The 12,543-nt window shown below is 47.1% G+C and overlaps 1 protein-coding gene across 1 annotated transcript in view; it reads left to right on the top strand.

The window, feature by feature from the left end:
- The window catches only part of ADRA1D (adrenoceptor alpha 1D), a 68,838-nt gene extending 64,511 nt beyond the window's left edge, over positions 1-4,327 (top strand). Inside the window, exon 2 of the mRNA XM_084860192.1 lies at positions 2,178-4,327. Coding sequence (XP_084716318.1) covers positions 2,178-2,752 — 575 coding nt within the window. The 3' untranslated portion in view covers positions 2,753-4,327. The remainder of the gene's footprint in view (positions 1-2,177) is intronic.
- The last annotated feature ends 8,216 nt before the right edge of the window (positions 4,328-12,543 follow it).

The raw sequence follows: 12,543 nt of genomic DNA, 5'->3' as shown, positions 1-12,543 counted from the left end.
CAGGCCCATCGAGGTGTCTTGCCCAAAGGCCCTTCAAAATCTGCAACTGGCACTGCTGGGAATGATGGGTGTTGCAGTCCAACCCATCCAGGGAGCACAACGTTGGGGAAGACTGCTCTAGTTTAGATTCCCAGCTACTTGGGACTTCATTATACTCCCAGCTTCAGCCACATGGGCTGCAATGGGAGGGGAAATGGATCTTAGCGGCCGGCTGCTTCCCCGAGGATCCGCCATTCCTGACGGCTCTGACACACTTGCCCTGGAATCTCTTTGAAAGTGCGGCTCGTAAATTACAGGCCCTGCTGACGTGGGGTGCCGGAAACCATGATGCCATTTTCTATTAACAGGTTTCGGAAGCAACTTGATCGGCGGGCAAACAATAGGCGTGTGTCTGTGCGTTTTCATTCTCACTTTCAGGACGTTAAGGTTTTCATGCCCACAATGCCTAATGCTCCCCTCCGAGCTGTTTTGACACCGGCCTTTAGCGCCAATAGCTTGGAAGCCCATGTTATTTACCCATAATACAAATTAACACCGCAGTCACGCCGTGCCGTGATTCATCTGAAATTAAAAGACACCGAGGCTGAGTCAGAAAGTTATTCTTAGAGTTCCCTGGGCAATGGCCCATCCAGCCCAGGAGAGGACGATGAGGCCATCTGCTGACAAGAGCGAGGAACTGTTATGCGGTAGACCTGGAGAGGGAAAGAAATCCGGGATTAATGGGGGATTAATCTTTGCAAAGAAAGGCATTTCCAGTGATGCGTGAACACCATGCCACAATCAACAGATTTGTCCCGGGTTGTTTTCAGACTTTCCCTTTCCTATCTCTGATGATCCAGAAGGATAACGGAATTAGGGTTGAGCCTTCAGGTTCAGAATGATTTCACCGACAAATCTCTCCATGGGCTCTCAGTTAAGGATGGGCTGGCACACTTCAGCACCCATAGAGAGTCCACTCTGGAAATAATCCAGCGCACCCTTCCCCAGGCTGATGCTCGCCAGATGTCTGGGTAGGCTGGCCATTTCTGAATCGCCCCCAAAGAGGAAATGCATCACCAAAAAGAGGATAAAAGAGGGTGTCGCTTTGCATAAAATTTGCATATGCTGATTGATATGTGTAGATGCAAGTTTAGAAATAATTACTGCAATGTAAACAGAAATACCGTGCATCTCAACGTGCTGTGGAAGACTGTGACCAGGTGACCTGTGTGCCTGCCTGTTCCGTCTGCTTGTTCAGGTGCCCACTGTGGACGGGCAATGGTTCTTATGGTTCTTTATCTTTAAACTGGGCTTGGACCGGACTAGGGATGCTCGGGAAATCTGCGGCGGACTCGAATGAGGCCAGATTCCAAAGAATCTGACCTTTGGAGTCCACAGCAGACCAGCTGCACTTACATACCTCCACGGGGCGGCTCTCAGTTTCCTAAAACAAATGTGATACATTAATGGTGGCTGAGGTTCCACACCCCTGCTGTGCTAGGATCGGGAGACCTCAAGGGGTCCAGTCCAGATCCATTTTGGACTGGACCCTGATGGTCTGAGCTTCAATATAAAACAGAGCTCCCCAATTCCAGGTTTAAAATCTGGTATTTGCCACCACCTTTCATTCCAGCAACATTTGACTAGTAGAAGAAACTGGTAGCAGCACCTCTATAGATATAGGTGGATTCTGCATTTGCCATGGGCTGGGAGAACCTTGGGCTCATGTCTGTTTCACCATGAATCTCACTGGGTGGCCTTGGGCACCCAGAAGACTAGACGAAGAGGCTCTCACACAATATTAAGAGGGAGCTGCAACAAAATGTTCCAGCATGGAGTGCTCATGTTCAGGATGCCAGCCAGTCAGCCATGCCCTCCCAGGAAACTCCATTCCATTCTCCCACCCACCTGGTTTTCAGCCTCTCCCCAGCAACAGTCCGTTAGCATTCTGGGGCTGCGAACATGCTCAGTCCACGTTGGGCTGTTTCTGGGGGTTGCCCCCCCACTTAGTTTTTTTTCTCCTAAAGATGTTTTTGTACTTCTACAAACCTTGGGGTTCCCCGAGCCTCCCTCTTGCAACTAAATGGTGCTGGTCTGGCAACTGAAGGATCGGCACTCACGCCCATACATCACTAATGGAATGATAGACCAGCAAGGCTGTTCATATATTCACGTGTCTTTTTGCATCTTCCTTTCAGGTTCCTTCTTTCCTTCTGTGAAGCCCGAGGGAATGCCCTTCAAGATCATCTTCTGGCTGGGATACTTCAACAGTTGCGTGAACCCAATCATCTACCCTTGCTCGAGCAAAGAGTTCAAAAGAGCCTTCATCCGGCTCCTGAAGTGTCAGTGTCGCCGGAGGAGAAGGCCCATCTGGAGGGTGTATGACAACCATTGGCGGGGAGCCTCCATAAATGGTTCTGGCCAGGATTCCGAGAAGGAGCCAAGGCCCCAGATGTCTACCCTCAACGGCTCCTTCATATTGAACTCTGGCAGCTTGGAAAGACCCAGCAAGAGGAGAACTGTGAACTTCAAGAGGTGGAGAATGTTCTCCCCTTTCCAAAAACCGACGATGCAGTTCAAAGAGAAAATGAACAGCCTCTCAAACAAGATACGGGCAGGGTCCGTCAAAGGCGCCATGGCGGCCTCGTACAAGACAGAGGTGGAATCGGTCTCCATAGGGATCCCCAATGAATTCATGGAGTGTATCGACTATCACATGTATGAGGATCTAACAGATTCTGAATCCTGTGGGCTTAAAGAAACAGATATTTGATGCTAATAGGGATAACAACAACAACAACCCTTTGGGGGAGGGGTTTCCATTTTGTTTTGTTTCTGTCTTGTGTGCAGTTGGCTGTCAACGGTGGATGCAATCCCTGTGTGAGATGGGTAAACTGATGGAAGTCCATTGAGAAGCCATTGCTCAGTGGTAGAGCTCACGCTTGGCATGCAGACGGCCCCACGTTCAATCTACAACATCTCCAGTCATAGAAGGATCTCTAGTAGCAAGCCTGGATATGAACCTTTCTTGGCCTGTGGCCTTGGAGAGCCATTGCCAGTCACTGTAGGCCATACTGAGCTAAATGGACCATGAATTCTAGAAGAGATGTTGGCCAGTGTTTTCCAAGAGGCACTGAGAAATATCTGTTTCTCCAATAGGAAGGGGCGGTGTCATGCTATTACTGGCCAAACTCTTCGTATAGGCTGTGCCAAAAAATATTTGGCACCAAAGAAACTCCAACGACGGGCCAAGAGGTTCAGAAATAAATTATGCAAGTAAATAGAGGGGGGTGTTGCATAAACTCGCCCAACAGCAATCTTTATTCTGAGCTCAGTTCTTTGCAGAATTCTGGATATTATGGGCCAGGTGGTAGCAGATTGGGAGAGTTTGAGTAGGAGAGTTTGAGTATGGGGTAGGAGCAGGTAGCCAATCAGAATACAGGGGCTCCACTCCCTTGATCAAGTTGTTGTGCTTGTGAGGAGAAATAGAGTCAAACATAGCCTTCCCCAGTCTGGTGCCCTTCAGATGTCTTGGACTACAACTCCCAGCATTCCTGATGATTTGCCATGCTGTCTGGGGCTGATGGGAGTTGAAGTCCAAAACATGTCCAAAACATGGCTACCATTACATAGTCAGGCCCAGAAGCATTACTGGAAATTGGAAAATGAAAATGGCAAGTAGAGGGCACTAGATTGGGGAAAGATGGTCTAGTACAAGACAGCTATTTGATTTCAATTATTGTTTTGAGGAAACAACCAGAAAAGAAGGCACATCTGCCTAGAATACCAGCAGAGCTTCCTGAGGTTTGAAGACTCTCTCAGGAGATTACCCCATTTTCAAATTCTGTGTTTGCCCAAAACAGCAGAATACACACAGCCCTTCACGCTGAACCAAGAAAAAACACTGGGGGAAATTTCAAAGTTTTCCAGTTTGAATCAGCCTCTAAACTGGGTTCACACATTTGAAAAATGCATTTCAGATCTAATTAAAGTGATCAGGGCCAGGGCCAGCTTGGAGGGGGTCCTGGATAAGGTGGGCTCCAGCACCACCACCTTGCACCTCCTGGGTGGCCCTTCCAGTGAGGTTACCAGGCGGTCCAGGTGGTCTCTTTTTCTTTCTCCCATCCTCTTTCTCTCTCAGTCTCTCTCGCTCTCTGACTTTCTGTCTAGGCTGGCTGCACACTGCAGAGTGATGCACTGGCCAAGGGTGCAGCTTCCTGCCAACTTCTTTTTCCCAGAATGCTTCTGGGCTGCCATGACATAGTCAGGCCCAGAAGCATTATTGGAAAATGACAATGGCAAGTAGCTGCAGACTCGGCTGCTTCTTTGTTTTGCAACATACCAGCGACCCTAGTAAAAAAAAAAAGAGAAAGAAAGTGAAAGAGAGAAGAAGGGAGGGAGGGAGGGAGGGAGGGAGGGAGGGGGATGCTGGTGACCACTTCTGTGAGCCCTCTGGGACTGGTGGGCCCTGGCATTTGCCCTACCATGCCAAGTGCTGGTGCCAGGCATAAATGTGATCTTTTAGAAAGGCAAACAGACATAGGTGGGAAGGAGGGAAGAAAGGGACTAACAAGATGGGACATTTAGGAAGGGTTGCAAGTCTATTTTCTGTTCCGTTTTCTCTTTGCTGTCAAAGCATGGGATGAATTACAGGCAGCCATTCTGGTGTTTGTCAAAATATTTCCCCCGCCACAGGCAGCCAATAGTATCAAGCAAAACTGGCCCTGATTGAACTGACACAACCCCATCTGGTCTGCTGTTCCTGCATGTGTTTTAGAGATAACAGGCAGGTTTGCCAAATAATACTTGGAAACAACCAGTGGGTGAGTAAACCCTCTGAACCCCAAATTTGTTAAGTCAATGGCAACATTCCCAATGGGACATCTTGGTGGGAAATGTATTTTTCCCCTCCACTTGTTTATTTGGACATGGGCAGAAGCCAGCAAATCAAGTTCTCCAACAACTGTGAATCGAACCCAAGAGCTGAAAATAGCAACATAGTCACTGAACATCGCCTGTAGATGTTTTCATAGGCAAATTTTTGACTGGCCATCGAAATCCAACTGGCGCACGGTCAAAATTCCACTTGAAGCCATTGCGAAGGTCTGAATGTGGAGAATACCTTTTTCTTTCATGGTTAATTTAAGGGACTACTAAAATCAGTGGAATTCTGTAAACTGAGGGGCAAAGTGGATGGAGCCCATGCAATGCACTGGCCTGGTGCTTCGTAGGCACTGACATCATAGTAGGAGCTAGGAATGCAATGAATATTCTCTCATTTTGATTTGCAGGCTAAAACGACCCATTTGGGTGGGTTGGAAATATTTCTTTTAAAACACTGCACAAATCTCCAGTCATTTAATCAAATGCAGCCAAAGGGATCGTGCTGCAGGCAGGATGATGTCATAACGCTATGCAGCCAATCAGATTCGGCTATGTGATTACGTTCCCAAGGGCCGTGCGTCCTGGATTGCTCCCATGGTTCCTCCACTACCAGAGCATCGTGGGAAGCTGTCAAAACATACCCATGATCCTGGAGCACTGAGTGTACTGTGATTCCAAGACGTACACAAATGTACACTTCATTACCATTTTGTGGTAATGAAGAACCATCTGTAGCTTTGTCCAGCCTCCAAGAAACACTTTTTAATTTGTTCATGAGGGGTGGGGAACCCTGGGTCTGCGGGCCAAATCCAGCCTCCTCTGAGGTTCCCCAGGTGGCCACACCCCTTTTCCCTGGCTCTACCCCATTCACCTGGCTGCTGATTATTTGGTAGTTTCCCAGTTTTTGCACAGGTTTTTCCTCCATCTAAAAGGTTGACATTTCTCTTGTAAGGATTATTGGCAGAAGAAATCGAATTGGTGTTTTGGCCCACCCCTTTTGCCTTTTGGCTGAAAGAGGTTCCCCAGCCCTGTGTTAATGAAATCCTGTTCTGCTGTCTCCCATTGCTGTTCTCCTTTTATTGAGAGAAAAGGAAAAGAGAGAGTATCCAGAGAGGTCAAATTGCACCCCCACTGGTTTCTCTGTGGATCCCTACTAGGAGATTCATCCATTCCAAATGCCCCATGGCCTATCCATGTCCTGTGCCTATGGAGCAGTTGAAATGACAGCTTGCATTCCCATGAAAAGCAGGAGCAAAGTATCTTCATGCATTCAGATGGACAGGCTGCAAATTCTGGATCAGGTTTTCTCAATGATCCCTCACAAGCGCATCCTTTGGATTTTGTCAAGAAGCTTTGGTAACCAGATGCCTCCATTGCCTTGGGTGGCCAAACTCAGGTGCAGTTATCACAGCCCCCAAAGGATTACCTGGAGAACCCATGACTGGGAGATCACAAGGGCCTCCAAGATTAGAACTAATAAATAGAATTGTGGTTTGTTTTTAATAGTTAAAAATGAGAAGGGTCAGCTTCTGCTGAAATGCCAGTGTGTTTAGCCAGCCTTGTAAATGCCCCCAAAATGGTTCCAGTGGCCAACATACAGAGAAATCATTGCAAAGTGGTTGGTGGTACCAGGCTGTATTGAACTGCAATCTGGGTGGACCATCAAAGGGTCCACTCCACATAAGACCGCCCAAACCTACTGAGAAAATCCACTCTAGTCAACAACCACAGCAGGTTTACAAGAAAGAGTGGTGTCAATCAGCTCTGAATCTAGAGTCATAGATTCATACATGATTCTGAATCTAGATTCTAGAACTGAATCTAGATTCATACAGAATCATGTATGGTGGGTATGCATAAGGATGTGTGACTATGGCCCTGATCCAAGGGAGGGGCATGCACATGTAGGAGAGAACATTGCACATAGTAAGAGCTTCTCTCGGTCCTTTTGCTGCAGCCATTTCCACTGCTGCTGAGACAAGTCACTGTTCCATCATTCAAAAGACTTGCCTCTTTGACAGTGGGAATTACAAAAAAGACCAAGTGAAGGGCCCACTTTGGACCTTCTCTGTTACATGAACCTCTATGCTCAATTCAATCAATTCGTTGATTGAATTCCACGAATCAGCCAAATCTCACTGCTGACACAAAAGAAGAAAGAAGACTTCATCTGCAGTTATACCAGACTGACGTTTTATAAACTTTCTATTGTATTGTTTACAGATGTGTACATAGGTGTACATTTCCTTTAACAAATCTTTGGAGATTTCATGTCTAGTTTCTTTTTTGTCCACTTCCTTTTTAAAATCTGCAAGTGTATTTATTAGCTGGAGTGGGGTTCTATTTCCTGTCACATGGTTCTGCTGGATTGATTTATGTATACCTTTGCAAAACCAGAATGCACACTATCTTTTGTTTATTTGTACCAAATACACGCACAAATCTGCCTAAGAAAGTGCATTGTTTAAGACGTGTGGTGCCTTTCCTTTATTCATTCAACCTTCAGAAGGGCCTAACATCTCTAGTGGCTCCTTCACTTAGAGTTGCCTGTGAGATCCAAAGCAAACTTCCTCCTCAGGCAAGACATTAAGGGCACAATCCTATGCATGTTTAGACAGGAAAAAAGGCCTACATCTCCCAGCATGGCTGGGGCATGCTGGGAGTTGTAGGCCTTTTTTCTGTCTAAACATGCATAGGGTTGCATCCTAAAGGACTATCAAAGAAAACCAAAAGCATTTTGATAATACTAGTGAAATGTCATGAGGGGGGATGTTCTGCATAGCTCTGGACAGTCCCACCATATTCAAGTGGGGTGGGGTCATTTTGGAATGCTCCCCCGCATTAAAAAATCTCTTTGCATCTAGAAAACTAGCACATCAGGAAGAGGACTGTGCTCAATCTTTACCCCTGATGTGCTAATTCATTACATGCAAGGAGGTTCTATTTTACATGGGTGAACACTGAAAATGAGAACTTCCACCCACTATGCACACAAGTAATCTAGTACTACAGTCAAGCACCTCAGTCTAACACCTCATTTTATGTCATTTGAGCCAGATTTCAGTGTGGTGGTTCTTCAGCAAAACATTTACCCATGCATCTGTGCTGAAAGAAGTTGACTTCCCCTTTCCTCTCCTTCCCATGTCAGGCTTTCCAGGACCTTGAAAATGCTACACAGAGAGAACCCGCTGAACGGGTGAGCTGTGGTGTGTCAGGGGGATCCCCAAAAATCAGGTAGAGGGAGGACCTTCCACGAGCAGAAAGCAGAACCTGGATCCAACCCAATGTGTATTACTTCACTTACTTCAAAATGGGGTCAGCTAGCCCTGCTACGTAACCCTAACCCCAAAGTCCTTCTCTGGTGGCCTCGCTGTCTCCAGTGGCCCTACCGATCCCACACTCTTTGTAGAAAAAAACTGAGCGGAGATGCTGACCTGCCAGGCTCACTGAAGTCAAGAGGGAACTACAGTCTGCCTGAGATGAGGCTATTCATTATGGCATGAAAATCACCGCCTGTCCTTTGCCTTCACCACTGCCAGGCCAAGAGTCATAGATCCATAGCTGCCATGGCCAATAGTAACAGTGAGCAAAAGATTGTTAGCGCGAAATGAGATGAACCTAACAAAATCGTTTGGACAGTGTTAAATTAAGTGAGAGCACCTCCTGAGTGGAATGCCAAAAGCCCCGTTTCTGCTTTGCTGCTACTGGAACCGTGACAGCGGGATGCCAGGGAAAGTCGGGCTTGTTTCCCCTCCAACACTGGTATTTCGTCAATGTCATTGTCTTTAAGGCAGCAAATTAATTTGGGGGTGTTGTTTGAAACAGAGCATTACGTGAGGAATTTTCTTCATGGATGGCGGCTTGCATCATTTTTGTCCCCCCCCCCCAACCCCAGCCTGTTCTATAGCCTCAAAAGAACATTCCACAGATTCTAAAACAGTTGACCTTTACGATGGAAGCCCAGATCTCCAAGGTCATGATGGCTATATGGAATTAGAGGCAGATACTAGAGAATATTAGTTGCTGAGGGACATATGGGGTCAGATCCCACTTTAGGTGGGTAAAACTGGGCTGGCAGACACGAATTCGCCCACCCCTCCTTCCCATGGAAGCCTCCCCGCAACGCCGCCCAAAATGCTACACAGATGGACAAGAGACTTTGCTGAATGGGGTGAGATCCCCCAAAACCAGGCAGGGGGACCTTCCATGAGCAGAGCCTTTCAGTCCACATAGTTTGCATAAACTATGGAATTTGTTACCACAAGATGGTCACCAGCTCGGATGGCTTTAAAGGGGGATTGGACAAATTCATGGAGGAGTAGGCTATCGATGGCTATATATTACTTCCAGCATCAGAAGCAGCATGTCTTTGTATGCCAGTTGCTGGGAAGCTGAGCAGCAGGGCGCTTTTGCACTTCTGTCCTGCTCTGGGGCTTTCCATTGGGGGCATCTGGTTGGGCCACTGTGGGAACAGGATGCTGGACTAGGTAGGCCTTTGATCTGACCTAGGGCAGCGCTTCTGATGCGCTTTTTAAGAATGAATCAGAAACACCCACTTATTTTTTATTGTTACACTTATATCCCGCCTTTTTTCCTCTCCCAAGGAACCCAAGATGGCTCACGTGGTCCTCCTCCTCCTCTCCATTTTATCCTCACAACAACCTTGTGAGGTCGGTTAGGCTGAGAGTCAGTGACTGGCCCAAAGTCATCCAGTGGGTTTCTTGGCCAACTGGGGACTAGAACCCAGATCTTCCAAGCCCCAGTCCAACACTCTAACCACTACACCGCACCAGCTCTCACGCTTAGAAGCAAATATGCTGGGGCTTCTCTCCAATTAAGAGCAAAACTGCCTGTTATAGGAAACACACACCTGCTGCCAATAGCACCCCCTCCCCAACTCCTTCCCCTGCCCTACGGTACAGCAACACCTGTGAAGTATTTTTACCCCTTTCATCCTGCTTTTAAACGGGCTCCCCTCACCACATCTGCACAAGGAGTTAAGCACTCAATCTAAGCCCATATTTACTTCCACCACCAAATCTGCTGATTTCCCTAGCCACGCCTAACCAAATAACCAATATTTCTTACCAAATAGTAAGAAAGCTGTCTCATACTGAGAACAGATATAAAGAAGAAAGCTGTCTTATACCAAGTGAGACCATGAAGCCATCTCGCTCAGTATTGTCTGCACCAGGCATAGCCACATGCAGCTCCCTGAGGCCTTCTGTGCAGCCCCCATAATTCCGCCTCACTGCTGCCAGATCCAAAGCCCACCCCCACTCAGATTTGCTGCTTCTGCACCACTAACAGCAGCGAGGAAGCAGAGATCCCAGTTGAAGTTGCTGGGGCATGATGCAGGCTTTCGCCTCCTCCCTCACTAACCCCTAAGCATCCTCCCCATCGCCCCAGCACTCTTGAGCTTTCCCCCACCCCAGTGTCTGTGTGTTCCTGCATGCATACGCACCCCCACGGCCCTTGATACTGTCCTGCTATGTTTGGATCAGGCGCAGGTTAAACTAAGGGGCACCCCAAAAGCAAGCCAATCCGCAGGCAATGGTCAAAAGCACAGTTTTATCAGGCAAGAGGGAGCCATCTAAAAGAGAGGGCTGAAGAGCAGCCAAGATCGAAACACACATAAACAGTCAGAGACAGTACACAGTCAAAAAGCCAGAGCCAAACATGAGTCCAAGGTTCTAAGGTTCAGTCATAAGGCAGCATCACAAAAAAATCATACAAGGCAGTAGAAGTCCATAAAGACATTACTTCCAGTACTGCCTAGGTAGACACTGAAGGCTTTTAATACTAAAGCCTGCTGAGCCCCACCCAGGGCTCAGCTGCAGTACATTAGAGCTCTCTGGTCAGAGCCCTGCTCATGAGGCATTGCTTTCTCCTGAGGAATCCTTCCTTACAAGCGAGCACTCCTTCTCACAGGTGCCCTACTGGCCTGGTGCTTGAGGTGACAATGCCCCTGGGGGCCAGGGGGTTGCTCAGTCTCTGCCTCGGAGGCAGAGTCCCCTCCCCCTGACAGTGGTGGACCTGCAGTCATCTCCCCTGAGGGCCCAGGGTCCTCCTGGTCTGGTGACAGTGACTAGTCTGGGGTGCCCTCAGTTTTTGCAAGCTTTTCCTCCAGTGGGGGTATGACAGATGTGGCCTTCAGAGCCAAAATGGTTGTGCACCCTCAGCCTACATTGACTGGTTGCAGGTCTCCAGCGTTTCAGGCAGGAGCCTTTCCCCAATCGTACCTGGAGATACCAGAGAATGAGTCTGGGACCTTCTGCTTACAGGGGATGTGCTCTACCATGAAGCTACAGCCTTTCCCCTAGGGCACCCCATCTGCTCTGCCACGTCAACTTTCTAATCCGAGCAAGTGGCCCTTTTCAGGTAACCCTGAAGGCACCTGATGCAGCAACAAGGTGGCAATGTGTCCTATTCTACAGAGGACCATCCTCTATTCGAATGGCTGTCCAGTCCAGGTTCAAAGATAAAGAACCATAAGAAGGGCGAGACTAGGTGCCTTGAAGTTGCCCATCAGCAGATAGCACCTGGCAGCAGATTGAGCAGACACACACCAGTTTATTTGTTGTATCTTTAAGCCACCCAGTAACCAACATCCTCTGGGGAGATAATGGACAGCTAAAAGACTCAAATACCATGCAAACTGTTAAAAAATATAAAATATAGTACAAATATTTTAAAGAATAAAACACAATTCAAAGACAACAAACAGCACAGGAATAGATAGAACAGCCATGAAAATCTAGAACCAGGTCTCTAAAATACCTGGGAGAAAGGAAAGCTCTTTTCACGGTGTGAAAAGATAACAATGGAGACATCAGGTGAACCTCTTTGTGGAGGGCATTCCATAAGCAGGGTGCCACAACTGAGAAGGCCGTCTCTCTTGCAGCCACCTGCCTAGCTTCCTTCAGTGGGGCTCCCAGAGGAGGGCCTCCAAAGATGACCTAAGCATCCAAGCAGGTACATATGGGAGGAAATGTTCCTTTAATAAAAACTAGTAAATCACAGAAGTCAAGGTCTTGCTTTATGATACCTCATTACAATGTATTTTTCCTCTTCTCCACCCCTTGAAAATGGCAGTGTGGGTCAGGCAGTTGTTCTAGCTTAAAGCAAAGAGCTTTTTTACACAAGGGATTTATCGTGCATTTATTGTTCCCTACTCATGGTTGTTTTGCAGGTTCTTTAGATGACATCAAGACTCTCCAGTTTTGTTTCTATATCTAAAGAGCACTTTCAGTGAGTTTTTTAGAACAGGGAATATGTGGCATTTAATTGTTAAGGCAAAAGAACCCACTTTCGTGGTGTGTATTTGCATTATTCTGCTAAGCCACAGTGCCACCTAGAGGTTATATAGCAGAAAAGCAGGAAAGGAAACACTGTTCATGTGCTCGGATCTCAGGTCTGCAACAAAACCGAAATTAGGTACAGCCGATTAACAGTCTCATGTGGAGAAGCTCAAAGACTTGTTGCAAACCTGTGAGCCAAGTTTCATCATGGTATCTCAGTGCATGCTCAAGGGAAATTCCACAGTATTTATTTATTTCAAACATTGTTTAATACTTCTCTTCAATTTAAAATGTCCAGGGAGGTTTATAACAAATCATTTTAAAAAGCAAAAAAAAAACCCCACCCTATAATGATCAATTAAATAATAGTTAAATAGCA

The sequence above is a fragment of the Heloderma suspectum genome, chromosome 5 (assembly GCF_057233095.1).
Source record: "Heloderma suspectum isolate Gila_16-S chromosome 5, 16-S_ref, whole genome shotgun sequence".
Lineage (NCBI taxonomy): Eukaryota > Metazoa > Chordata > Lepidosauria > Squamata > Helodermatidae > Heloderma > Heloderma suspectum.
The sequence above is the reverse complement of the archived record's forward strand: the minus strand, read 5'-3'. Positions and strand labels throughout refer to the sequence as shown.